The sequence below is a fragment of the Antedon bifida genome, chromosome 11, assembly GCF_963402885.1.
Source record: "Antedon bifida chromosome 11, ecAntBifi1.1, whole genome shotgun sequence".
Classification (NCBI taxonomy): domain Eukaryota; kingdom Metazoa; phylum Echinodermata; class Crinoidea; order Comatulida; family Antedonidae; genus Antedon; species Antedon bifida.
In genome coordinates, this window is record NC_136236.1 from 12,224,979 (window position 1) to 12,250,990 (window position 26,012).

The window sequence follows — 26,012 nt, forward strand, 5'->3', positions numbered from 1 at the left end:
ACTTACGCGTCATAAAGGTGGTAAACACCACGCGCCGAAACCAAAATATAAACACAGTGTTGTTGTGGTTTTACTTCTTTTCAGTAGGGTAGGTATTTCCTAAATGTGAATCTACATATCCTAGGTTAAATATTAATGATTTTAGTAGATGATTATATTTGCCGTTTCCATTTGTTTACTAGTGTTACTTGCTAGGCTATAATAAGCTCTATCTAGGCTAGGCCAACCAAAGCTGAACCAATCTTGCCAGCAGTCACTGTGTCAGGGCAGATTGAAACTGGGTTTTCCCCAGGGAGGGATGTGGTATGCTGTGCTATTGTAGCCTGTATCTAGGCCTAACTTCTAGGCTGGGATAAGCACGGGGCCAGTAGCAGATGTCTGCCAATTTGTTTGTCCTCAATAGTGTATTATTATTATTACTTTATTTCACGACAAATGTATTGTAAATAATGTAAAATGTAAAACACAGTATTAATGTTAAATACCTATCATTACATTATCAGGCAGCATAACATATTTTTTTTTGGTTTGAAGTTTGCACTGTCAATTCACTAATGGCAGATCAGAAGAAGAAAAAAATCCAGATGAACCATCAACAATGTGCTGAACATTCCGAAACACCTGAGGGCGCTCAACCTTTAAGGAACCCGCAGCTAGTAAAAAAGACCAACAAAGATGTCAACAGAGGGCTATACCCACGACAAAAAAGAACTAATGAAGATTCCAAAAATGACCAATCACTTCAAAAGGGTAATTCCAATTTTAGTCCTAAAAGAAAATTTATGGATGATGTCCCGTTGATGGCAAAATTAAAAATGAGTAGTCCGTCAACTTCTTCATTGTGCAATGACCTATCACCAAATTCTAGTGTATATGTACAACGTAACCGTGGAATTAAAAACAATGGAAGCTTGATAGACAACAACCAACCCTCAACCAGTACTACTGTCCAATTAGAGGAGAATGAACAAGTTTTAAAATCATGTGTTCAAAGGAATTTGAATAATCAGTATGGAGAGGCAACAGAAGGAACGGAGTTTGATACGGACTCGTTGGAAGATGAGGTGATGATACGAGCAAGTCAGGAATTGGAGAAGCAATGTGGCGCCAGTTCGAAGGAAATAGATTATGAAATAGACTCTTTGGAAGATGATGTCATGGTCCGAGCAAGTCAGGAAGTAGAGAGGCAATGTGGCGCCAATTCAGCGTGGATGGACGTCAACATGCAAGCATTTGAAGACGATTCATTTCTTGACAGTTTGAACTCTGACCTCCTTGACAACATGGAAATGAACAGTGACCAACCTAATACATTTGGTCTATTAGGTAAAATTTAAAAAATTTGTACTGATTTAACAACTTTTTTCCACAAATACTGTACCATATTTTTATATTTTTTAGGTGATCATTTAGAATAAAATGATCACCTATTGTTATTGTATAAAATCTTTATTATTTTTTTTCTTTTTTTTTTTGGTTTTCCGCAACGAAGTTGCAGGAAAACCTCTTGTGATTGTACGAAATCATCATCATCATCTTTTTTTTCATCTTCTTTCTTTCTGTATGATTTTTGTGTAACGCTTTTCTCTAAAACTTGCAAACATAACATTTTTTTAACTATGTTGACATTTTGACATTTATGTAACGTCGTCAAGCGAAGCTTTTCATGATGCTTACAATTGCGCAACGTGACGTACGCGCGATTTAACGATTTTCTCGTATTTAACATAGCTCGACAACCAAATAACATTTCAACTTGAAACTTTGCAAAAGTTTAATTTATATCATGCGCTAACTTTCTGTGGAAAAAAAATTGCGTGTTTTACACAAAGTTACGCGCGCACGCGCATTTAAAATTTCAAAATGCGCAAAATTAATTTATAATCAATTTTCTACGCGTTTCATGTCGTTTTAAGCATGTCAAAAATTCCCACGCGTGCGCACATTTTTACGTGTGCGGTGCGCACGTAGCATTGAAAACGTATTTTTTTCGCGTGATTTATGTTTTTCCAACCTTTTCTAGTAATTTTACCAAATTTTAAACAATTTCGACTTAAAGATACGTCATACGAGCACGTCGAATTGAACAATTTGCGCGCGTTTTTTATGAAAAGGTTAAAAAATTCGTTTAAAATATGCATTTTTTTAAACAATCGTAATTTCTAAACTAGACGGTCAACTTTTTGTGGATGACATTTTCTGGAAGTTAATGAGTTGTAGATATCGGATCATGTATTAATATGGCTAACCGGATATTGTGACGTCATCGTATGGCCACGCTAATATAAAATTTAGGATTTTTGTATCTTTCGTCATAGCTCATCACATTTAATAGAGCGCATCTCCACTTATCCGTTTTCCATTTTCACCCAAATTTTGATATTGTCTATGTCAATCAACTGTCTTTCGCATGAATTAGAAATATTTTAATTTTTATGACGTCATCATTCCTAAAAATTTAAATTACGTGTGGCATTAATTTCATCTTTACAGTAAATTTTAATCTGTTATAGCTCGTAAGAATAAAATTTGATAATCACGATTAAAACGTTTTATGGAAGCTATTGGATTGTAGATACGAAATCATGTGAACATTTTGCCAATCGGATGTTGTGACGTCATCATATGGCCAGTTAAATGAAAAAAGTCGTATTTTCATCTTTTGCGTCATAATTCATTACATTTAAAAGAGCGCGCATCAATATTTCACGTATTCAAATTTCTTCTAGACGTTAATATGTTGTTGCTGAGATAATTTCCTTCCGAAATTGCTACCTTTGCATTTCATTTTAAAACCGTCAACATCTTAAAATTTGCAATAAATAGCGGGTCCCGTAATTTCACCTATTCTACACTGTGTGATATGGATACAGATTATACTGTGTATACTATATATGAATCGAAATAATAGAATTTAGCAATAACAACATATCATATTCTTCAGTTCAGGTCATAATGCCAACGTGAACACTTCCTTTTGTCCTCAACCCATCCCTTAATGTTAAAAGGTACGTCGTTACACGTTCATGTTGCACCACTTGCGCGGCGGAAAACCAAACTCGTCAAAGTGACGAGTTACATGTCTAGTTCTTTTTATTGTTTCTGTACACTATTTTGTGTAACAATTATCTCAAAAAGTTTAATGTCAATGATTACAAAAATTTCAGAATATCTTTCAAATAATATAACTTAATCCTAATAAGCTTTCCAGCGTGATCACTCATCCGTGACGACATTTATACGCCATTTTGCGAAATCACATTATCAATCATATCTCCATAATTCATTATCACATATTAATGAAATTCACTACACGTAAACTTCAGATCAAGGGTAAAAATATTAGCAAATAAAAACGCACGCGCACGTAGGTTCATGCGCGTGATATCGCGCGTTAAAAATTTAAAACGCTCAAAATTAAGTTTTGATCAATTTAGAGCATGAATTAGGCCATTTGCGTGTTTAAAAAAATTACTGCGCAAAAATGCGTTTTTGCGCGCGCGATACTTAAAAAGCGTAAAAAATATGAATTTTTTTTACAAATCTCATTCTACTCACCATCCTTAGTACATTCACCAAATTTGAGTCAGTTCCGACTTAAAATAACGCTATACGAGCACGTTAAAAATGACAAAATGCGCACATTAATTTTACAAAAGTTCTGAAAATGGTGAAAAATAGGTCTTTTTTAAAATGAAAATAATTCTTCAGAATGCAAGATGACCCCCGATTTTTTTAACTTATTCTGGAAGCCATTGAGTTGTAGATATGAATTCATGTACACATTTTACGTACAAAATGTTTTGACGTCATCAAATGGCCACTTGAATTTAAAAATTAGGATTTGTTATCTTTTTGTGTAGATTATCACATTCAACAGAGCGCATCTTGGTTATGTGTGCTCGAATTTCGCACAACTTTCAGTATGTGCTTGCTTAATTAATTATCTTTATCATGAGTTGACACTATCTTCATTTTAATGACGTCATCACGCGTAAAAACTTGAATAACGTAGGCCGTGTAATTTCACCTTCGCAGTAAATTTGAATATCTTAGCTCTTCAGAATTGAAGGTTACCTTGATGACTATAATTTATTATGAAAGCTGATGAAATGTAGATATTAATTCATATAAAAATTAAGCCTATCGGATGTTGTGACGTTAACATATGGCCAGTTGAAGTGAAAAAGTAGTTTTTTCATATTTTTCGGCAAAGTTATACACAATTCAAAGAGCGCGCACAGCGCTTCTACGTGCCAAATTTTTTTCCAAATCTTATATTTTTTTGCTCAATTAATTATCTTTCGAAATTGTCATCTTAAAGTTTAGTTTGATAACGTCATCATGCCAAAAATTAGAACATGTGTGTCCCGTAATTTCACCTATGCTACACTGTATATAGATATACAGTATATACTGTACATATTGTATATGGCATATAGGCACAACTCAGCACTATAAGCATATAATAGGATGGCATACATCAACATTTTCCGATCGTATGTTAACGTACGTGCATGTTTAAAAAAAAAATTAATTTCAGTAAAATGATAAAAATGATCACCTATAATTCGTCAAAGTGACGAATTAAATTCTAGTTTCTCTTTAAGTTCATATGTTGCACAACATAGCCAACAAGATTTTGGTTTACTGGTTCAAGTTGAAAGTAGATTTTAAATTGATTTAAGTAAAAAGCAGTACTAATGTCAACAGTCAATGTCTGACAACTATTTAGTAGGCCTACTTTAGAAAACAACGTTCTACCAATTAAACGATAGACCTAAATAGTCCCAAATACACAATATATTCTCCCCTCGAAGGGGAAAAGACCTATGTCGGTTTTTCCAGGTAAACCAGTCACGTAATAGACTACTGTGATTATAATCTACTTTTAAATATGCTACAATGCACAGTAAAATAAATACTGAAAGCTTAATTTACTCTTTTTAGGTGATAGTAGCTGTGGTGTTGGCGTAGATGAAGAAGGCAATGATTGTGATGGCGTGGAAGAAGAGGACGGTACTTTTGGATACCTCACGTACCTTCCTGATGAGATCCTAGAACGCATCTTCTCATACTTGTCAATCAATGCATGTTGTAATATCTCCACAGTGTGCAAAAGATGGAGACGGATCATTTTAAGCAATAAGGTAAATGATTGGACACAAGGCAATTTAAAGCTCTGTGTACACTATCAAACGACAAAAACATGTGATGTGCCCATATATGGACATGATGATGTCATATCACTACCATATTTAGGCACATCACACTTCTTTTTGTCAAACTAGTTTGATAGTGTAGACAGAGCTTAAGGCAATTGAAAGCTCTGTCTATCTTATCAACTTCAATTTCTTTTTGGAAATATTTCATCCTTACAAAAGAAAAAACAAATTCGCAAACTGTGTGTGTCTCGCTTTCTGTCATCGTACTCCTGATTTGTCTTTTCAGTTTCTGCCGTGGAAGAAATTATATCAACGTTACAAGATGTCAGAAGAGTCTGGTGTTTTAGAAGTTGATAAAATCTACTCAACTCACTCATTTAGTGATGCTAAATCTTGCCTCCTATCACTTATAAGGCAAGTTGAATTGAAGACATCATTCTGACTTCAAACATTTATTTTTAGAAACATATTTATTTGAATATTTTCATGCTGTCTAATACTGCTAATCTCATGTATAGTTTGGAGAATACAAATAAGTCGACGTGACTAGCTTACCTGGATGAACCGACATAGGCCTTTTCCCCTTCAAGGGGAGAACATAACCGAAAAGTAACATTTTATTCATGAACTCCCCTCCAAGACAGTGGTATCGCCCATGCGCCACGCCCTCAGGTGGGCGGCAACGCCCATGCATACCTCACCATTTCTTTTCGAGACGTCGAAACGTTAACACGTTCCGACAACAGAGGAGAACAATAGAACCTATTGTGTTTGGATTGCTTATAGTATTGTGCGATACTGAGCCTAGCTTTGCCGTTGGAGTGGATTATACACGAAAGATCTGTTTTGTTGTGTGAGCAGCTACTGCAACGCTACTCACGTTAAACTTATCTGCCAACGAAGCTAAGTATCATAGTTTCGGCCGTTATCCGTAGGATTCCGGTCTGGTTTTAGTGTGCTAACTGAACATCGCCAGCCAAGACCCGGTGCCGGGTTTCCTTGGCCGATTGTTGTGGGCTATACGTGTGCTAGTCACCATGCCCAAGATGGCTTGTGTTGCGTGCGGGGGGCCTCGTGCCACGATAAAGTGGGATAAACATACGAAATGTTTATCCTGTAGGGATTGCAGCCAAGCCGATCCGTGTGAAGTGTGTGTCAGGTGGCCTCCGGCGCGATTCGCCGCTCTTCCAACACGCGCTGAGAAGACCTCGCCTAGGCCTGAGTCTTCCGCGGAGACTCCGCCGTTGCCCCCGATCCCGGTAATTCCGCCGCCGATTCCGGTAATTCCACCGCCGATTCCGGTAATTCCGCCGCCAATTCCGACTGTTACACCGCCGTATGTTGGTCAAAATACGTCAAGTCAAGCTCCTGCGGAGCAACAATTCGACTTGTCTCCCGCCTTTCTACAGGCGGTCGCGGCGGCCGTACGGGCGCTGCCCAAGGATGGCCCTCCGCCGGTGCCATACATGCAGCCACCTCCGACTGTCCTTCTTCCCACGCCGGAACCTGAGGACGTTGACATGGAGGACGACGAGACACTTGTGTCTTTCTCTGATTGCGACGACAGTGCGGGGGCACCCGGGCTCCAAACGTTGGTAAACCGTGTAGTACCGGCTGTGCTATCTTACCTCGGGGTAGATTACGCGTACAAGGAGGCTACGCCGCTACCGGAGTACAAGCGCTTCACGACGTTCGGGGTACGCGCTCCGGTGCGTCACGCGCGAACGAGCCCAATCGTTCCACTCGAGCCTGAACTGCTAGAACGATTGGAGAGCGTGGCCCGGGAACCGCCGCGACGGCCCGCGCCGGCCGAGTTCGCTACGGTATTCCCGGTCCCGCCGGCGCACTTTGAAGAAGTTCTTCGCTCCCCACCTATCCCGGATGCCGCGAAGGGGAGAGCGCGGGAGGACCAGGGTCTGGAATCGACTAGAACTGTTTTCCTTGACCCCACGGCTGCTAAAACCGAGGAGGCCCTCACTGCTTGTGATAAGGCAGCGCGTGAAACACTCCGCGTGCTCTCGATGGCGGGGTACCTGCTCTCATTCTTGGCAGACCCGGAGCGGCCAAAAGAACTTGATCCGGGCGTGATCACGCTACTGCAGCAGATCACGGGGCTTGCAGCCGACCAGCAAGCGTCAGTCGCATTAACAGCCAATGCCGCACGCCGAGTTAATTTGCTGCAAGCGACGGATATCGCGCCCGGCCATCATAAACGCTTTACTACCGTTGAGTCGTTTCGGTCTACGGACCTATTCTTTGGCACGTTCTCCCAGCGGGAGGATAAATGGGCGCGCGAACGAGAGGTTCGTAGGGAGACGCGCGCGCGCTTCCCTCAGAAGCGTGTTGCTTCTCAATCACGATCTCAAAGGGGCCCCCTGCGGGGGCCACCTCCGCCACCTCTCCAGCCGGCTCCGGCGCGTCCCACGCATCAACAGGTACCACCTCAACCTGCTGCGCAGGCCACAGGTGCGTCTTCTTCACAGCCCTTTCGCGCTAACCCCACCCGCGGTGGGGCATCGAGGGGCCGTCGTCGCGATCGACGACGATACGCGCGGCGTCGTTGATGCAAGGGGACGGTCCACTCCCAGCGGGGGGAGTGGACGGTCCACTCCCAGCGGGGGGAGTGGACGGTCCACTCCCAGCGGGGGGAGTGGACGAGTGGGGGGTCGCCTCCGCGAGTTCGGAGGGGCGTGGGACTCACTCCTACAAGCGGACAGTTGGGTCTGCGCGACCGTACAGGAGGGCTACCGTATCGAATTTACAGCGACCCCGGTGCCGGGGACGATAAGCCACACTCGGATCCCGAGCGATCCAGAGATGCGCGGCGCCCTCCTGGACGGCGTTTCCGACCTTTTACGCAAGGGCGCGGTCGTTCCGGTCGACGCTCGACACGCCCCACCAGGACACGAGTCTACGATGTTCCTGGCTCGCAAATCCTCCGGCGGATGGCGACCGATACTAAATCTCAAGAGTCTCAACAAGCGCTACATCCGACCAGCCAAATTCAGAATGGAGACGCTCTCCACGATTCTGCTTGGCCTGCGACGAGGAGACTGGGCAGCCTCAATAGATCTCAAGGATGCGTACTTCCATGTACCCATCTTCGAGGCCGATCAGCGGTGGCTGCGCTTCCGCATAAGCAACCAAATTTACCAATTCGTAGCACTCCCGTTCGGGCTGTCGACAGCCCCACGGGTCTTTACGCGTGTCGTTCGGGCGCTGGCAGCGTTCCTGCATCGACACGGTATCCGTATACACATGTACTTAGACGATTGGTTGGTTGTGGCCCAGTCACGAGATCAGTTGCTGCGCAACATAGATTTCGTCCTCGACGCCACGGAACGAGTAGGTTTCTTAATCAATCGGGACAAGTCGTGCCTGCTCCCGACTCAGTACCCGCAATACCTTGGAGCCCGGATCAATCTGAACACATGCGTGGCTCACCCGACCGCAGCGCGAGTGGTCTCGGCGCAGGCAGCTCTGGCCGGTCTGCTCGCGAGTTCGGCTCCAACGGTATTCGACTGGCTCAGGACTCTGGGCTTCCTCGCCAGCTTCGTCGACCTACTCCCATTCTGCCGTCTCAGAATGAGACCGTTGCAGATTCATCTGCTAGCGTTTTATCGACCCGCGTCAGACTCTATCGACAAAGTGGTGCCGGTGTCCCCATTCGTGGCGACACACATTCGTTGGTGGCTAAACACAAAAACTCTCACTGCCGGCCGGTCGTTCGTCAGGTCCACGCCAGACATACGAATTACTACCGATGCCTCCGAAACCGGATGGGGAGGACACTCGGAGACGCAGCACGCTTCCGGCCTCTGGTCTCACAGCGAGGCCCGTCACCACATCAACATTCTGGAGCTGTGGGCGGTGCAGCGCACGCTAAAAGCTCTCAAAGCGTCAGTGCAGGGCCGTCATGTGCTCATTCGGTCCGACAGTACCACCGTCGTGGCCTACATAAACAGAGAGGGCGGCACGCGCTCGCCAACACTCTGCTGCCATACGTGGACATTAATTCATTGGTGCATCGCGCACAAAATAACATTAACAGCAGCCCATATAGCGGGGCGGCTAAACACAGTAGCGGACGCGATATCAAGGCCTCTGCTTTGCCCGACGGAATGGCAACTCTCGCCACGTATAGCCATCCTCATCTTCCACCACTTCGGGCGGCCGCTCGTAGACCTTTTTGCGACAGCGCGGAACACTCAGCTTCCGACCTATTGCAGCCGGTTCCAAGAAGCCCAAGCGTGGCAGATGGACGCCCTGTCCATCTCGTGGGACGGTCTCTGGGCGTATGCGTTCCCACCGATCTCTCTCCTCCCGCTCGTGTTGTCGCATGTTCATCGCCATCACTGCCGGGTGCTCCTAGTGGCTCCATACTGGACGCGCCAGTCATGGTTCCCACTCCTCTACAGCTTACTGTACGACCACCCCCTGCAACTACCGGTCCGTGCGGACCTTCTATCGCAGGGCAGAGCACATCTCTCACTAACAAACATCCGATCCCTGCGCCTGACTGCCTGGCCATTGTCAGGGATCGCCTCAGAGAGTCTGGCATACCAGATGGCCCGGCCGCCCTGGCGGCCAAGTCCCGACGAGAATCGACGCTAACAGTGTACAATAGCCGTCTGAAGCACTTCTTCCGGTGGTGCGCCGAGAAGAACACGGACCCCAGGACTGCGTCTCTGGGTCTTATCTGTGACTTTCTTTTTTACCTGTTCAATTCAGGGTTGCAACCCCGCACGATTGCAGGTTACCGGTCGGCCATCGCGGCCATATTGCCGGCGCTTCCCGACGGTTCGACGATCTCTAACTCTTCTGTCATCACGCACCTCTTGCGAGGCATGCATCATGAGCGTCCTCCTTCGTCGGTTCTCCTCCCGCGCTGGGACATCAACGTCGTACTCTCTGCACTCACCCGCGCCCCCTTCGAACCATTACATAATGCCTCTCTTTATAACCTCACCCTCAAAACGGCGTTCCTAGTTGCAGCGTCATCCTGTCGACGCCGGGGTGAGTTGCATGCTCTATCGCTAGAGCCCGGCCATATTAGGTTCGAACGCGGTGGCGTGCGGCTAACTTTTCGCAGGGGGTTTCTGGCAAAATCGCAGACGTTGCATCACTCGCCGCCCGCGATCTTCATCCCCACCATAGCTGCCTCTTCTTCTGTCCGCGAGGACAAACTCTGGTGCCCGGTGCGGGCCTTAAAGTTTTACGTCCATCGGACCAAGGACGTACGAGAAAAGCTCTCTCACCTCTTCTGCGTCACAGTCCCGCCATTAGGTCCGGCATCAAAAGCCACCATAGCTAGGTGGATCATCGCCGCGATCCAGGCAGGCTACTCGGCGTCTCAAACACCTCCACCTGCACACATGCATCAGGTACGGGGTATGGCTGCGTCATGGGCCCTGTTCTCGGGTGTTCCTCTAGCAGACGTACTACAAGCAGCATGGTGGCGATCGCATACAACGTTCACAGCTTTCTACCTCCAAGACCTCGCTCAAAACATGGCACCAGTAGCACACGCTGTGCTGAAGCCACAGTAAACAGGTATGTTGATCAAATTACCTCTTCTTGTCAGCCCACCACCGACTAGATGCCTAGTCCGGTGCTATTCTGGCCTATGTCGGTTCATCCAGGTAAGCTAGTCACGTAATAGACTACACAAACCAAGAGTGGTGTTGGTAGTCTATGAGTGATAGCTTACCTGGATGAACAACCCTCCCTCCTCCCCACTTGACAAGCGTCTCGTGGAATGGTGAGGTATGCATGGGCGTTGCCGCCCACCTGAGGGCGTGGCGCATGGGCGATACCACTGTCTTGGAGGGGAGTTCATGAATAAAATGTTACTTTTCGGTTATGTTCTCCCCTTGAAGGGGAAAAGGCCTATGTCGGTTCATCCAGGTAAGCTATCACTCATAGACTACCAACACCACTCTTGGTTTGTGTAATTTAATCCATTTTTTCCTCAGATATATGGCGACGTTTAAATCTATTAACTCATCATCTGTTAGCTTTATGAAACACCATCCTATGTTTGAATTGTCATGTGACCTGCTTGCAGAAAGATCACCTGATCTCATTGTACAAGGGGTAAGTAAAAGAAGGGTCACATGATCAGAATTGGAATTACATTGATTTTCATCTGGAAATTACATTAGAGTAAAATTGTTTTTATTAAAAAATAATTAGTTAAACAAAACAGCACTAAACTTAAAGAGGATAAATTGATAAAAATTCTGGTTTTATTTAAAGGTACCAAATATATGGTCGCTACTAGCAACATTGGTAATCTTGTCGCGAAGCACACATGATATATCGCAAGCAATTAAATACAGCTTGAATTCTGGGTATAAACACATCGCCCTCATCGAGAGTTTTTACTGCATAGCAACCATCCTTCTAATGCTACAGAAAAAGCATCAAATTAATTGTGGGTAAGTTTGTGTGTGCATACAATCAATTACAGCTTTTTGAATAGCACTATAATATAAAGCTCTGTCTACACTATCAAACTTTATGTGACAACAAAATGTATGGTAGTGATATGCCCAAATATGGTAGTGATATGCCCAAATATGGTAGTGATATGCCCAAATACTGTATGATAGTGATATTTCAATTCAATTCATTTATTTTCCAGAAGACATATAATACATATTATAATACAATCAAAAATACAAACACAAGAAAACTAGCACCAGTCTGGCAGATTGTAGAAAACTAGCACCAGTCTGGCGGATTGTAGAAAACTAGCACCAGTCTGGCGGATTGTAGAAAACTAACACCAGTCTGGCGGATTGTAGAAAACTAGCACCAGTCTGGCGGATTGTAGAAAACTAGCACCAGTCTGGCAGATTGTAGAAAACTAGCACCAGTCTGGCGGATTGTAGAAAACTAGCACCAGTCTGGCGGATTGTAGAAAACTAGCACCAGTCTGGCGGATTGTAGAAAACTAGCACCAGTCTGGCGGATTGTAGAAAACTAGCACCAGTGTGGCGGATTGTAGAAAACTAGCACCAGTCTGGCGGATTGTAGAAAACTAACACCAGTCTGGCAGATTGTAGAAAACTAGCACCAGTCTGGCGGATTGTAGAAAACTAGCACCAGTGTGGCGGATTGTAGAAAACTAGCACCAGTGTGGCGGATTGTAGAAAACTAGCACCAGTCTGGCGGATTGTAGAAAAGTGACAAAGTCACTATGTCAGTACTCTCCTTCTGGTGCAGACAAAAAAACAAGTTAACAGCAAAAGACATCATATACATATATATATATGACATCATCATATCCATATGGGCACATCACGTTTTTTGTAATCATAAAGTTTGATAATGTAGACAGAGCTTTAATAATAAATAACAGCTCTATGGTTTGGCCATGCTTTTATAAAGTCTCCCAATTGTTCTATAGTCAACCAATTGCATATCAGAACTATAATATAATGATCTACAATGTTAAATAGCAATTGTGATAAAACAAGTTATCAATCATTCATAAATTGTTATCTTTTTCAGTCTTCACTACAGATTATACTATGCTTTGTATCATTATGAGATGGGTAGTTCTTTATCTTACTCCAGCAGTAGAATGGTTATTAAAGTGTTATCAGACAACAGGTATGCTAAAGCTTAATAGACGGCCCAACAAATTATAATGTCAATCTTAGTGTTAGTGCTTAATGCTATTGCTAAAAGTTTCTAAGTGCTAATTACATTATTACCACGGACATTGGCTCAAACACGTATGGACAGCTCCCATAATTATGCATCTAGTAATAAGCGCCCATGAACCTGAGTGGAGAGAGGCAAATGTGTCTTGCCTAAGAACACAAGCAATGCTAAACTTGTACTCTGCGCCGTATGCTTTTATACTTTTTGTACAACAACCATTCTACTAAAATCCTGTGGTTTCTTTGTTTTATTTTAGCAGTGAGATGCCAGCTAGTAAACATGTTATGACCCAGGAACAGGTTGCAATAGTCGGTTACAAACTCAGACCAAAAGAAATTGTCAAAATTATCGCCTTTGCAGGTAAAAATAAGCATTTTAACAATTAATGTTTGGTGATGACCAGGAATTGGTAGTTCCAATTCCTCCAATTTCACAGAATTTGAGCAACAAGCAGACAGACCTAAAGAACCCACTCTGTATACTAAGTCTCCACTACTTCTTTTTTTATCATTGTAGGGACAGGCAAGACATCAACACTAGTCAATTACACATTGCGCAATCCATCAATGAGATTTCTATATGTTGCCTTTAACAGGTTAGTGATGATGATCATTGGTTAACAGTTTAACCTATTATCTACATATCTCATGATTTAAAAGCCACAAGTGCACAGTTACACGGTCACAAGTACATGGCCACAAGTACACGGCCATAAGTGCACAGTTACACGGTCACAAGTACACGGCCATAAGTGCACGGCCATAAGTGCATGGCCACAAGTACACGGCCATAAGTGCACGGCCACAAGGATTGAATACCTTGAGTTGATCTGGGGCAATTTCGATAAAAAAAGTTGAATTGAATAAATGTTTGTACAGCAATTCATTTGCAAAAGAAGAAAAAGCAGAGACGAACTGTGGAAAGGGAAAAGAATACGCAGGGTACAGAGGCAGTGACTGCAGCCCATGACAGAAGCATGGAGGACAGAAATACTACTGTAGGCCCTATTCTCAATGGAGAGATAAGGCTTGTTGCCATGATATAATTTTAAAATCATTTTTTGTTTTTCTACAGAGCAATTAAAGAGTATGCAGTGACCCTCTTTCCTTCTTCCAATGTTGAATGTAAAACAACTCATTCACTAGCTTATAAGGATGTTGGTAGCAGGTATGTTAGTTAATATGGAGTTGTGCCTTTATTCTGGGCAAACAACTTAAGCTCTGTCTACACTATCAAACTAGTTTGACAAAAAAAGTGTGATGTGCCCAAATATAGTAGTGATATGTTTAAATATGATAGTGATATGACATCATCATGTCCATATTATTACATATTTGGGCACATCACATTTTTTTGTCACATAAAGTTTGATAGGCTAGACAGAGCTTAAGATGTATAAATTATGCAAATAAGTTACTGTGAAAATGATTAATCACAATTTCTATTTAAAAAGATGTCTCTGAACACATAATGTTAATGAAAAGCTTTTTGTCACAAATCTATAATTTCCTAAAATCCTAATTTTAAAAATACAAGTCATTTTTGTTTCTGTTTTAAGGTATCGTAACAAGTTATCTCCAAGCTGGAACATAAACAATGTGGTGTCTGTATTACAACCTGAATATAAGAGTTACAATCATGTCAATCACCCGTTGTATGTACGTGCTCAGATAATTATTAAGACAATCAAAGCCTTTGTAGCCTCCGTTGACAACAAAATATTGTTGGCTCACGTGCCGCATTTTGAAAAAGAGGAAGGTGGTAACAGAGGTACGAGACGGCAAATCAATCCAGAGAGAAGGAAGGTAATTAGGATGATTTTTGTCGAGAAAGTTGGCGTTGTCTTTACAAATTGGTGCACCCTATGTACTGTAAATCCTTGATTTTTCAATTTGTGATTCGATCTTTTATTTCGGAATCTCTGTTTCTTTAGACGCTGTACGGAGAGGCAAAAGACCTTTGGAGACGAATGTGCAACCCAAGAGACAAGGAGGCTAGAATCACACATGACGGTGTGTAACAATACTTTATATCATAACTATTTTATAAGAATTAAACATGAAAAACAGTAACTTTAGGCTATGTTGATTCATGCAATAAAAGGTGAAGAATATTTAACTTTAATAAACTTGCAAATCAGAATTCAACCAATACAATGATTCATTTTCACAGTGTACCTGAAACTTTACCAACTATCCAAGACTAAACTTTACTATGACTGTATCTTGATTGATGAGGCACAAGACCTAACACCAGGTACTGTACAATTTAAACCATAAATAATCGGCATACGGGTAGCCGAGTGGTTAAGACTGTCATACAGAGAGACCTGGGTTACCCAGTCTACTCAGCTGTAAGACACTTGACTGTCATACAGAGAGACCTGGGTTACCCAGTCTACTCAGCTGTAAATGAGTACCTGGTTGAAAATACTAGGGAGGATAAGGAAGAAAGACAAATGAAAACCCATCTCTTTCGCATAGCATAATAATAAGAGATGGTGTAATTTCTACCTAGTTGTGGTCGTAGCACTTTTGAGAAATTTATTTTGATTAGGTGCTATACAAAAGACAAATATTAATATTACAGTCAGTGTCTGTCATAAAAGCAAATAATGCTATAATCCATTTATTATTTATTTTTAGCCCAACAGGACATCCTACTTTCCCAAGATTGCTCCAAGATTCTCGTTGGCGATCCTCACCAACAGATCTACAGTTTTAGAGGAGCAACAAATGCGTTGCAGAACATTTCTGCAACCAAAGTGTTTCATTTAACACAGGTATTAACATTATGCATTCATGTGTGTCAAGAGAAATTTACAAAATATACAAAAATACCACTAACTTACAGAACTCCCTTAATAAAGCCGGGTTTCCACTAGACAAATCTGTCAAATGTGACAAAAGTGTTGAATATTGCGCATACGTGTTAATAATTTCATCTACTTTTTTGACGTAGAAAAATGTGCAACCAATCATAACTCAGGAATGTTCGATTCGTGCGGCTTAGCCATTCATCTTTTTAGTTGCGTGTAACGCAACTCTACAGCTCACTATGTTGGTCGGTTGGTCGGTATACACTAACTCAAATTTGACCACGCAACCATGTATGGCCTTGTTTTTCCATGTTTAGCTTGTAACTTGAGTGTTATATTATTATTGTATACTGTATTAGTCTTTCAGGTTTGGACCTGAAATTGCTTATGTAGCAGACTGTCTTCTTCTACAAAATTCAAACAACAAAAAGAAAAAGAATGTGATCGGAATAGAAGCATCGGGTAAGGAAGTTTATCTTTAATCAGAAGTAATTGTGTTATGTATGTAGTGGCTTCTTCCTGTCGCTTACACTTATGGCTAATTAAAGGTTTTGTATACCTTATAGGGTCAGTACTTGGTCAAGTGGTTGGACAGATTGCGGTCATTTGTCGAACTAATCTTTGTCTATTTAACGAGCTTTCTAAGCTAACTGAACAAAATCAGAATGTCAGAATTGCTTTGGTTGGTGTAAGTTAACATGTTCTTTCAAATCGATTTATATTTTCACGGACAGTACTATTAAAATACATTTACAGGTATTTTATTGTTATTGTATTCCATCAATTAAGTTAACATTAAATATTAATTTTTAACATTTTTTATTTTTAGGGTGTTAAAAATTACCGTTTTGAGCAAATTTTGGATATTCATAAACTACTTCTTCCAAAATCAGACAGGACCAAACGTAAGATACAGTATACTAATTTTATTTAGAAAAATGTCAAAAAGTAGAATTACCCAGAATTTATAATTTTATATGGTATAAAATCATCTTGTTTGTTTTCTATTTTCAGCTGGAAATGAAATAAATGACAAATTTATTAGTAAATTTTGCAACTTACATCAACTGGAAAGATATGCTGATAGTGTTGATGATCTGGAGTTACTGAACAGAATAGCAATTGTTAAAACGCATCATGCCAAAATACCAGAACATATTAAACGAATCAAATCAAGAGTACAAGATGACCTTTCCCTAGCAGGTCAGATAATAACAATTGTTTTAAATCCTTTATTTCATATCTATAGTTGTTTATTTGTAACATAACATGTAAAACCAATGAAGAGTTTTTACAACCAACAATGCAAATATGATCCACTACAATGGATTTGATTCAATTTTGGTATGTGCACTTGCAGCCTTGTGTCTGTGCAAGGTCACACGGCCACAAGTGCACAGACACAAGGTCACACGGTCACAAGTGCACAGACACAAGGCCACAAGTGCACAGACACAAGGCCACAAGTGCACAGACACAAGGTCACCCGGCCACAAGTGCACAGACACAAGGCCACAAACACAAGGTCACACGGCCACAAGTGCACAGACACAAGGCCACAAACACAAGGTCACACGGCCACAAAATATCCTGCACCCGCTTTAATACCCTAGCCCCTGATCAGAAGAAATTGAGTTGTGTTAATAATGATCTTAATTTTATTCTCTTATTATCAGAAGTGATATTTTCAACAGCCCACAAGTCAAAGGGACTGGAGTTTGATTCAGTTAAATTAACCTGTGATTTTGTAGCCCAAGTTACCATGCAGATTGGATTTGATGGTAAGTTGTCTTAATTCAGTACTTAGTATACTATCACAATATTACATGTGCTTACTTACACAAATAAAAGGCTAAAAACACTAGTAAGTAAAGGTTTAAGGTAAATACCAAACAACTACTGTATATAACATTAAATTCTACACTGCTAACTATCATGCAGGACTTAAAATAAATACTTGTGGATTTAACTTAAAATTGTGGATTTATTATTAATATTTCTTGCAGGTGTTCAGATTCGAATGATACAGCAGAATATACCAGATGATGAGTTGAACTTACTTTATGTCGCTTTAACAAGAGCTAAGAAGAGACTTAAGCTGACAAGTCCTATACTCAAAATGCTGGCTAAATTAAACGTAATTAAATCTACAGTGTAGTTTCTAGAATACTTGAGTAGGGAAGAAATTGAGACTCTTTTAAATAAAGTTGTAGCAATAACAGTATGGGATAATCAATAACATTAACAGAACATTAGATAATCAATAACAGAACATTGGATAATTAATAATAGTATGGGATAATCAATAACATTAACAGAACATTAGATAATCAATAACAGAACATTGGATAATCAATAACAGAACATTGGATAATCAATAACATTAACAGAACATTGGATAATCAATAACAGAACATTGGATAATTAATAACAGAACATTGGATAATTAATAACAGAACATTGGATAATTAATAATAGTACATTAGATACAAGAAACCAATCAATTTAAATACTATGGTAAAATATAAATGTTTTTCTTTTCTATTTCAGGAGACGTTTACCTACCCAGTTTCTACAAAGGCAGTGATTAGCAAAGATGGGGATGCTGTTGTCAAATGTCTAGAGTGTAACTTTAAAATAGAATCATCTACAGTGTTAATATTTGAGAGGTTGAAAGTCAACTTGGTACGTTTTAAATGATTGAATTCACAATTCATTGTTTTAATAAATAATTTGTATTGGGTTGGCCAACTAACACAGTTTGGGCTTTCGTTACTGTGTATTTCTCTGTGTTTAATTTGATCAAATAAATAATAAAATAAATCCAAATTGAAGAGAAAATGACTGGTATTAAGTTATCTGAATTATGAACAATTTTATTTATCGTTAAAATAATCATACAAATTTGTTTGTATTTAATAGGAATATTCTGATCAGGCGTTTCGACCGGGTGGCTTCTTGTGCCCTATATGTGCGGCCGCAACGAACAAACCATTTGCTTCATTAGTTACACCTACCTAGATGTGCAGTCGCTAGAACATGGAAGCGTAATTAAAGACAGAACTATATAGCGCCCTCTAAATGTGCAGCTGAAGCAATGTTCATCATTAGATTTTATGAAAATAGAGAAGTGTCATAAAATAACCAGTTATGCTCTGTCTACAATATCAAACTAGACATAAAGTTTGATAGTGTAGACAGAGAGCTTAAAGAAAGCAAGACAACAAGTCAGCAGGAAATCTAGCTAGGCGTTGAAGAAGTAAAATACACCTAGATGTATTCACAAAAGACTATGTAGTTTTACTGAGAGCAACTTTGCTTGGTTAAGAGACAGCGTGCAAAGGTCCTCATAAATCTTTTGGAAAGATTTTAAATGGTTCAACAGAAGTTAAGAAAACAATCTTTTATTAAAATATTTTAGTATTAAAAAATGTAATCTAATTTTATAGCCTTTGTTTGATTAAATTTAAAAAAATGTAATTCCAAGTTAAATACAGTACTCCTCCTAAAGATTTTTTGTGTCCAAAAAGTTTTACAAATCATGGTGCTATAATCTATAATCATATTCTGTTATCTATGCATAAAATAGTGCTATTTTAATTACTTTCATTTTGAGATAAAATGATTAAAATGTTTATCATTAGTTACCATAACAAAATTAATTCGTAGTAAATAAATCATAGCCTATTAATTTTATGCAGTCCTAAGCTATGTCTACTCTATCAAACTAGTTTGACCAAAAAGGTGTGATGTGCCCAAATATGCTAGTGATATGACATCATCATGTCCATATATGGGCACATCACATTCCACATAAACTTTTATAGTGTAGATAGCTAGCTTGTATTTATTGTAGATTGATAAACTAAAACAAAAGATTATTAAGAACAAATTATTTTTTGTTAAATGGTAGAGATGGATTGTTTTTAAATAAAAATGTTTTAATGAAAAATGATATTGGTTTATTTGTGTTGTGCATTTTGATTCAAGTTAAAATATTTATCAATTAATATTCTATCACAACATCAGAGTACTGTATGATTATATACTGAGAATGCATCTTTTAATTAATAAACTGTTACTGTAGAGTCACAATATATGTACACTTATTTTATGTTGTTAGTGTTACTCTTTTCCATATAATAGTAAAGGATTGTAAGTTGCTGAAGTGAGCCCTCTAACGGTTGTAATAAACACTTAGGCTTGATCTTTAAAGTACAAATATAAGGTTGTCTGGACATAAAAGACTACACCATAATAATGATTTGACAGCAAAATGTAATTTCTATTTTTAACCGTTACTTTTCTGTAAGTAACGTTATTTATAAACATCTGATGTTAGCTTGCTCAAGATTTCATTTTAAGTAAACTACAATTGTACAAAAACGATTATTACAGTAGGCCTACGATTAAATATTGGTAAGTTTTTACTTAGATTTTTCTAGCCTGCTGCTGCTGCACAGGAAGTGTACAGTAAATAGTACACTGTATAATTTAGTCCTGTTTAGTAATAGTATTGCACTAGTACGTATTATCCTACTCCCTATCACCCACCCACCCAGTTGGAGTCACAGTGGAGTGTGCGTATTATCACTGTCAGAGTAGGCTTACCGTATTTATTCATAATAAACACCCCGCTTTGAATAAACGCCATAGAACATCATTTGGAGTAATTGTTTTTACCCCGCCCCATTTAGAGGGCACTATATAGTTCTGTCTTTAGTTACGTCTTCTTGCGACAGCTATTAAATAAATACTAAATATAGAAAATGGTAGAAAAATACATTTGTTTACAATTATTAAATATTTAAAAGTGGGTTTTGTTAAATCTTAATGTTGCTATTTTTTTTAGCACTACAAAACTGGCTGGAAATAGCGGGACATACTCTCTCAATATGGGACAGCAGCAATCGAGTTTGTCTTACAAGACAGATTTTGAAAATAAGGAACACCTCAAGGACCACATCTTAGGCGCAATCTACGGAAACTGTATCGGAGATGCTATTGGACTACTCACAGAATTCATGACAAAGGAACAAGCAGAACAAGTAAAGCTAAAAATATTGCAGTAACTGCAGTAATCAGCATTTGTAAAAGGGGGTGAACTTACTAATAATGACTGAACTGAGGTTTAAATTTGTAGATGAACAAAATGACATGTTTAAAGTAGTAAACATTTTGTAAAATTCCTTCTTTTTAAAACAACATTTTTAATTCCTCCAAAGAAAGTAATCAAGCACATTTGTTACAATGTATGAACTAAAAAATACTCCTAATTTATAACTAAAATTTATTTTTTGAAACTAAAAAATTACTGATTTTGTTGAAAGTAAATTTTGAATTTCAACAGAATTATACAAGGCCGTTGGAATACACGTCTAAGACGTTGATACCGAAACAATTCATGCATCAACACGTGTTCCCAGTAGCTGATTGGACGGATGACAGCGACCAAATGATTCTAATAATGCAGTCATTAACATTCAATAAAGGAAAGGTAACAATAGAGACATTGATAATAAAATATATAAAGTATACTCATAGAGTAGATATATTACTATTCACAGGCCCATAGACAGGGAGTTTGGGTGAACCTCTTTTACAGTGAACCCTCCACTATCCCCCACTACCCTCATATCTATCAAAAACACCATCTCCAGTTTTAAATAATTACTGATTGAATTAGTAATTTGACAGTTCGAGTGCATAGACTACGGTATGCCTCAACTAACATCTTTCTATTATTTGAGCTTTAGCCCTGTCTATATCTATAGCACTAGCAGCGCGAGTTATCAATTCATGGTACGGTAAGCTGGCCCCTGGACCCCACACGCCCCAAACACCACCTTCCCCCCCTCCCTCCCTTGTCAGATCTTGTCTATGGCTTTGATACATATCACAGACAGTATTCACAACAAAAATGAATATGAAAATTAAACGATATGAATATGTTATCCTATCATGTAGGCTGTGGCTTTAGATTTTGCCAAAAGGTTAGACGACTGGGCGACAGACGGCTTCAAGGAGTTGGGAGACACGTCAGGAATGGGAGTTGGTAGAACCACCAACATGGTTATGTTTCATGAAAGTTTCCTAACTAATCCTCACAAGGTTAGAAACAAATTTGTTTTGAGATGGGAAGGAAAAAACGCTCTATATTATTTTTTATTTCATCACATCCAACAGCGAGCAACTCGCCAATTACAGGATGTATAAACTATTTAATAATTTATTGTGCTTATAAACTAAGTCTCGGGCTTAGGAAGTGGAGTTGAAAAGAGTCGTGAGTTACAACCCTGGCACTAGGTCAGGATTGAACCCTGGACCTTGGGAATGGAAGGCAAGCACATTAACCACCAAGCTACAGCTAATTAGTCATTAATATCATCAGGCATATTATTTATTAACATGGTTCATAAAACAGTTAGAGAATTTGAAATTTAGGGAAAGCTAAATATATTATATAAAGAACAAGGCCATATGGCTGCAGTCGCGTGCTCAAGTTAGTGTTTACCGACCGACCGACACAGTGAGATGTAGAGTTGTGTTGCACGCGACTAAAAACTAGAGGTAGACAATTAGTTCAATTGAAAACCGACCAACAAAATTGAACTGCTGAAATATTGGATTACAGATCGACATTACCGTATATGCTTTTAGTTTACCTAATATGTAAAATACCTCCTCATATTATTAGAAAAAAAAACATTAGCTCTTACCTTATACTACTCCTCTGCAAGTCTTGATGTACTGTATAATATCCCACCAGTATTATCCAGTTAAAATATTATCCAGTTAATGTATTATCCAGTTAAAGTATTATCCAGTTAATGTATTAAGATGACACAGTAGGCCTCCTGAATCAATCACATTGTAAAGCGTTATCCTACCAGTTGACTAAGTGTAAAAAAATCCACACATTGCAAAGGCTTCCGATGTACTTTCATTCTTGAATGGCCATTCTACCAGTTATAGGCCTAGTCTTCGGCCTAGCTGGTCCCTTGCCTAGCTGGTCACCGGCCTAGCTGGTCCCCGGCCTAGCTGGTCCCCGGTTTAGCTGGTCCCTGGCTTAGATAGCTAGTTCCTGGCCTAGATAGTCCAGGTAAAATTAAGATTGCCACAGTATATCACACATTACTAGTTTAAGTAAATATCCAAAACAGACTGTACAGTATATCACATTATTTACAAGACTTCCATTTGAAATTAAACTCCTATGATCATCAATCATTTAACCCTCCATAGTTGCCTGTAAAGCTAGGCCTAGATGTGCTCACAACAGCACAGCATGGTCTTGTTGCTCACCACTCAGCCAATCACAAGTCATCATCATGGTTGATTGATTTCAACCGAATTTGCATAAACTTCACCTGTGTAGTTATTTCTGGAAAGTGAAACTATTACAGAACACAAGAGGGCAGTGTTTTGTAATTGATGAATTAAAAATGATTCTCTTTTCTTTTTTTATGGTATAATTTCATTTCTTTTTTTCTAAATATTTTTTTTATTTCTGCAGGCTGCAAAATCAATCTGGGAATTGAAAAATAGAAACATAGCACCAAATGGAGGCGTGATGAGAACATCAATACTTGGAATCTGTAACTATGGCAACATAGATGGGGTCATCCAAAACACTCTGGAAATTTGTAGAGTTACACACGCTGACCCACGGTAATTATGCAAATTAGCTTTACTAGGTTTTCTTTCTAATGTCCCTGTCCCTTTCATTGTAAATAAAATATTAAAAAAAACCAGGGTGGATATTTGTTTCTTTTCTATTGCTTTCATAAATAATTTAATTTTTTTTAAAAATATTCGACTTTTACAGGTGCCAAGCATCATGTGTTGCCGTGACAACTGCCATAGCGATGATGCTTCAGGGAAAACACTTCAAAGATGGAAATTATGATGTCAGCAAATTGTGCGATGATGCGTATGAATATGCAAAAGCACAATTACCAAAACTTGAAAATGGCAAAGATGACCAAGATGCTGTAGGTATATTTATTGAATGTCATAATAAATGCAATGAAACAAAAAAAGACAAGGTGCTCAACATTTAAATAATACTTAAAATAAGTATTAACATGTTATGACAATGATGTTTTGTGTTGTAGTCACATGGGAAAGGTGTGGTGGTGACCGACGGGTTGGTTGGGCGAATCCTCCACTAATCTCTTTTACGGATGATTATCCAAATAGGAGTTGGGTAGTTGACCAAGGTTCAAATCCCTACTCAGCTGTAAATGAGTACCTGGTTGAAAGTGCTAGGGAGGGGGCAGCTTGGAAAGGAACTGGCCACCCTACCACATAATGCCGAGGCTTAGTACACTGAGCTCCTAACAGCTCATTACCCTATGTTCAGAATTGAATACAGGACCTTTATCCCCAAAAAATATATCCTTGCATTAAAATAGAGAGTACTGACCAACAAACTAAGAATACCATTCTGATTATTTTGTAGATTAATGAACTGAGAAAACACATGTTTGCCAACTCTCTCAAGGACCTAGAGTTGGCTAGGTCGTCTTCAATCGGCTACACATATAAATGTCTTGGGGCTGGATTCTGGGGCTTGAGACAAGATAACTTCAGGGATGCTATTGAATGTATTACAATGGAGGTAAATCAGGTCTGATGGTACAAATCAAGATCATGGTGGGGTTGCCTAACAAACCTATTTGGTAGGCCAGAGATGCCAATATAAATGGAGCAATGCCTGGGGACCTTTCAGGCCACGAGCTGGCATCTATTGGGAAAATGGCAACTTTATCGTCTTTAAAAATTTAAGACAGAATTTCACGCTAAGATCCGCCCTCTTTGTTAAAACTCCACCATCCTGTGGCTTCCCTTCCTGTTTTGTAAAGTCCCTATTGACTGAAATGTAACCCTAAACAGTACTCTATAGGTTTAAACATTTAATGTTTTGTAGGCCGGAGATGCGGATACAAACGGAGCAGTAGCAGGAGCCCTGTTAGGTTGCAAGCTGGGGGCATCAGGTCTACCAGCCTCGTGGCGAGATGAACTCAAACACAAAGAATGGTTGGATACTCAGATATTAAACTTTGTCAAAGTGTGTAGAGTACCTATTAAAGTAACTTGAGAAATATAATAAGAATGAGTTGGAATGCAACTAAAACATGCTAATGACATTAATGTGTCCAATATAAAGAAACATTAGAAATAAATGAGTTGAATGCAACTAAAGCATGCTGATGACATTAATGTGTCCAACATAAAGAAACAGAAATAAATGAGTTGGAATGGTGATATACTTTTTAAAGCATGTTGAGTTCAACATCGGAAATAAAAATGAGTTGGAACATGACATATTTTTTTAACTAGGCTGAAAACAAAAATTGTATTCATAATTTGTAAATGAAATGAAACATGGCAAGAAACGGGTTAAAGCTCATATTGAGATCAAAAACTAAAAGTACTGCATGCTTGTAACCACTCAGATTTCAATAGTTTTATGGTGCTTTAATTTATATTATTACAGATTAGATATGTTTCTTATACAGTATATACATGATATATACAACAAGGTTTTATTAAGTAATTTGTAATTTTCTTCCAATAAAGTAAATTCAGTACAATATTGTCTACATTTGTTCTTTTTATTATTTAAACTGTAAACTATAACTATTAATTATACATTTTAACACTTAATAAACAAATTTAACTATTTTGAAAGCACTTATTCTTTATACATAGTAAATTACTAATGTTTGTTAACACCATTTAAAGCACTTATTCTTTATACATAGTAATTTCTAAAGTTTGTTAGCACCATTTAAAGAATACACACTAGTATATAACAAAGTAGTTTATAAATTATATAGTCTCCTTTTTCCTGCTGTACTATAGAGGCTACACTTCACCTAACTACAGTTAAACTTTGACCTTGACTACTAACTCAATATTCCATCATGCTTTGCTTCATGCATTACTAGTTCCGGCTGTTTCCTGATCCTCTCTTCCACCCTCTGACCTGATCACCTCTCTGTATTGTGTGTTCCAGTTCTCTGGTCTCATGTTATCATAAACCTGAAATCATCAGAATGCAACAAATTATGAAAAAACACCTAAAAAAATCTAGATAATGTTTATTTCATTTCTTATTCATTTATTATTATACAGATTGAATTGAAATATTTTATTTATACTAACTGGGCAACCTCTTCAGTCAAAGACTGGTCTCCCATAGGGCCCAGTTATGATCAGTGGATGTTATGTACTAGTACACCACCAGGGTAACCCCGTACTCATCTCGAAAGATGTACTAGGTTCTTTAAAGTGCACATGAGCTAGATGTGTACACTGGACCTACGGTTTATAGTCCTTATCCGAGA

General features: G+C 39.3%; 4 protein-coding genes across 6 annotated transcripts in view; 3 read left to right on the forward strand and 1 right to left on the reverse strand.

Annotated features, from left to right (window-relative positions):
* The first annotated feature begins 31 nt into the window (after positions 1-31).
* LOC144855200 (uncharacterized) lies at positions 32-5,607 on the forward strand. The gene is made up of 4 exons (XM_078713012.1): positions 32-88; positions 535-1,326; positions 4,951-5,150; positions 5,452-5,607. The coding sequence occupies exons 2-4, from the start codon at positions 555-557 to the stop codon at positions 5,605-5,607; spliced, it is 1,128 nt and encodes a 375-aa protein (XP_078569138.1). The 5' UTR covers positions 32-88; positions 535-554.
* A 5,544-nt stretch (positions 5,608-11,151) lies between these two features.
* LOC144855298 (F-box DNA helicase 1-like) lies at positions 11,152-19,552 on the forward strand. 2 transcript variants are annotated; one of them, XM_078713114.1, is made up of 18 exons: positions 11,152-11,261; positions 11,424-11,605; positions 12,684-12,785; positions 13,096-13,199; positions 13,356-13,434; positions 13,914-14,006; positions 14,398-14,644; positions 14,773-14,851; positions 15,012-15,095; positions 15,485-15,621; positions 16,017-16,119; positions 16,224-16,345; positions 16,487-16,562; positions 16,672-16,860; positions 17,334-17,438; positions 17,664-17,794; positions 18,208-18,342; positions 18,580-19,552. In XM_078713114.1, exons 1-18 carry the CDS (start codon positions 11,187-11,189, stop codon positions 18,676-18,678), a joined length of 2,142 nt encoding a protein of 713 aa, XP_078569240.1. In that variant the 5' UTR covers positions 11,152-11,186; the 3' UTR covers positions 18,679-19,552. The 2 variants fall into 2 exon arrangements, with proteins under 2 accessions (XP_078569240.1, XP_078569241.1); XM_078713115.1 differs by lacking the exon at positions 12,684-12,785.
* A 29-nt stretch (positions 19,553-19,581) lies between these two features.
* LOC144855147 (urocanate hydratase-like) overlaps positions 19,582-26,012 on the reverse strand; it is a 46,642-nt gene continuing 40,211 nt past the window's right edge. The window contains exon 19 of one of the 2 annotated variants that reach the window (XR_013614754.1): positions 19,582-19,593. Coding sequence is in view for 1 of the 2 variants with exons in the window: in XM_078712964.1 (XP_078569090.1) it covers positions 25,600-25,707 (108 nt within the window). In the remaining variant the exon portion in view is untranslated. Of the gene's footprint in view, positions 19,594-25,258; positions 25,708-26,012 lie in introns of those variants that run through there. The other variant, XM_078712964.1, reaches the window with a different exon arrangement.
* Positions 19,900-25,256, forward strand: LOC144855153 (ADP-ribosyl-[dinitrogen reductase] glycohydrolase-like). Its single transcript, XM_078712970.1, has 8 exons — positions 19,900-20,076; positions 20,510-20,705; positions 21,008-21,154; positions 21,625-21,768; positions 23,174-23,328; positions 23,486-23,651; positions 24,122-24,280; positions 24,590-25,256. Exons 2-8 carry the CDS (start codon positions 20,553-20,555, stop codon positions 24,758-24,760), a joined length of 1,095 nt encoding a protein of 364 aa, XP_078569096.1. The 5' UTR covers positions 19,900-20,076; positions 20,510-20,552; the 3' UTR covers positions 24,761-25,256.

Excerpts from the sequence above, each read along its gene's own strand:
- LOC144855200 (XM_078713012.1), top strand. The coding sequence starts at position 555 with ATGGCAGATCAGAAGAAGAAAAAAATCCAGATGAACCATCAACAATGT. Across the intron at positions 1,327-4,950 it reads TAATACATTTGGTCTATTAG|GTGATAGTAGCTGTGGTGTT; the intron begins GTAAAATTTAAA and ends TACTCTTTTTAG. Across the intron at positions 5,151-5,451 it reads GGATCATTTTAAGCAATAAG|TTTCTGCCGTGGAAGAAATT; the intron begins GTAAATGATTGG and ends TTGTCTTTTCAG.
- LOC144855298 (XM_078713114.1), top strand. The coding sequence starts at position 11,187 with ATGAAACACCATCCTATGTTTGAATTGTCATGTGACCTGCTTGCAGAA. Across the intron at positions 13,200-13,355 it reads CAAAATTATCGCCTTTGCAG|GGACAGGCAAGACATCAACA; the intron begins GTAAAAATAAGC and ends TTATCATTGTAG. Across the intron at positions 15,096-15,484 it reads GGCACAAGACCTAACACCAG|CCCAACAGGACATCCTACTT; the intron begins GTACTGTACAAT and ends ATTTATTTTTAG.
- LOC144855153 (XM_078712970.1), top strand. The coding sequence starts at position 20,553 with ATGGGACAGCAGCAATCGAGTTTGTCTTACAAGACAGATTTTGAAAAT. Across the intron at positions 20,706-21,007 it reads CAAAGGAACAAGCAGAACAA|AATTATACAAGGCCGTTGGA; the intron begins GTAAAGCTAAAA and ends GAATTTCAACAG. Across the intron at positions 23,329-23,485 it reads GTTACACACGCTGACCCACG|GTGCCAAGCATCATGTGTTG; the intron begins GTAATTATGCAA and ends CGACTTTTACAG.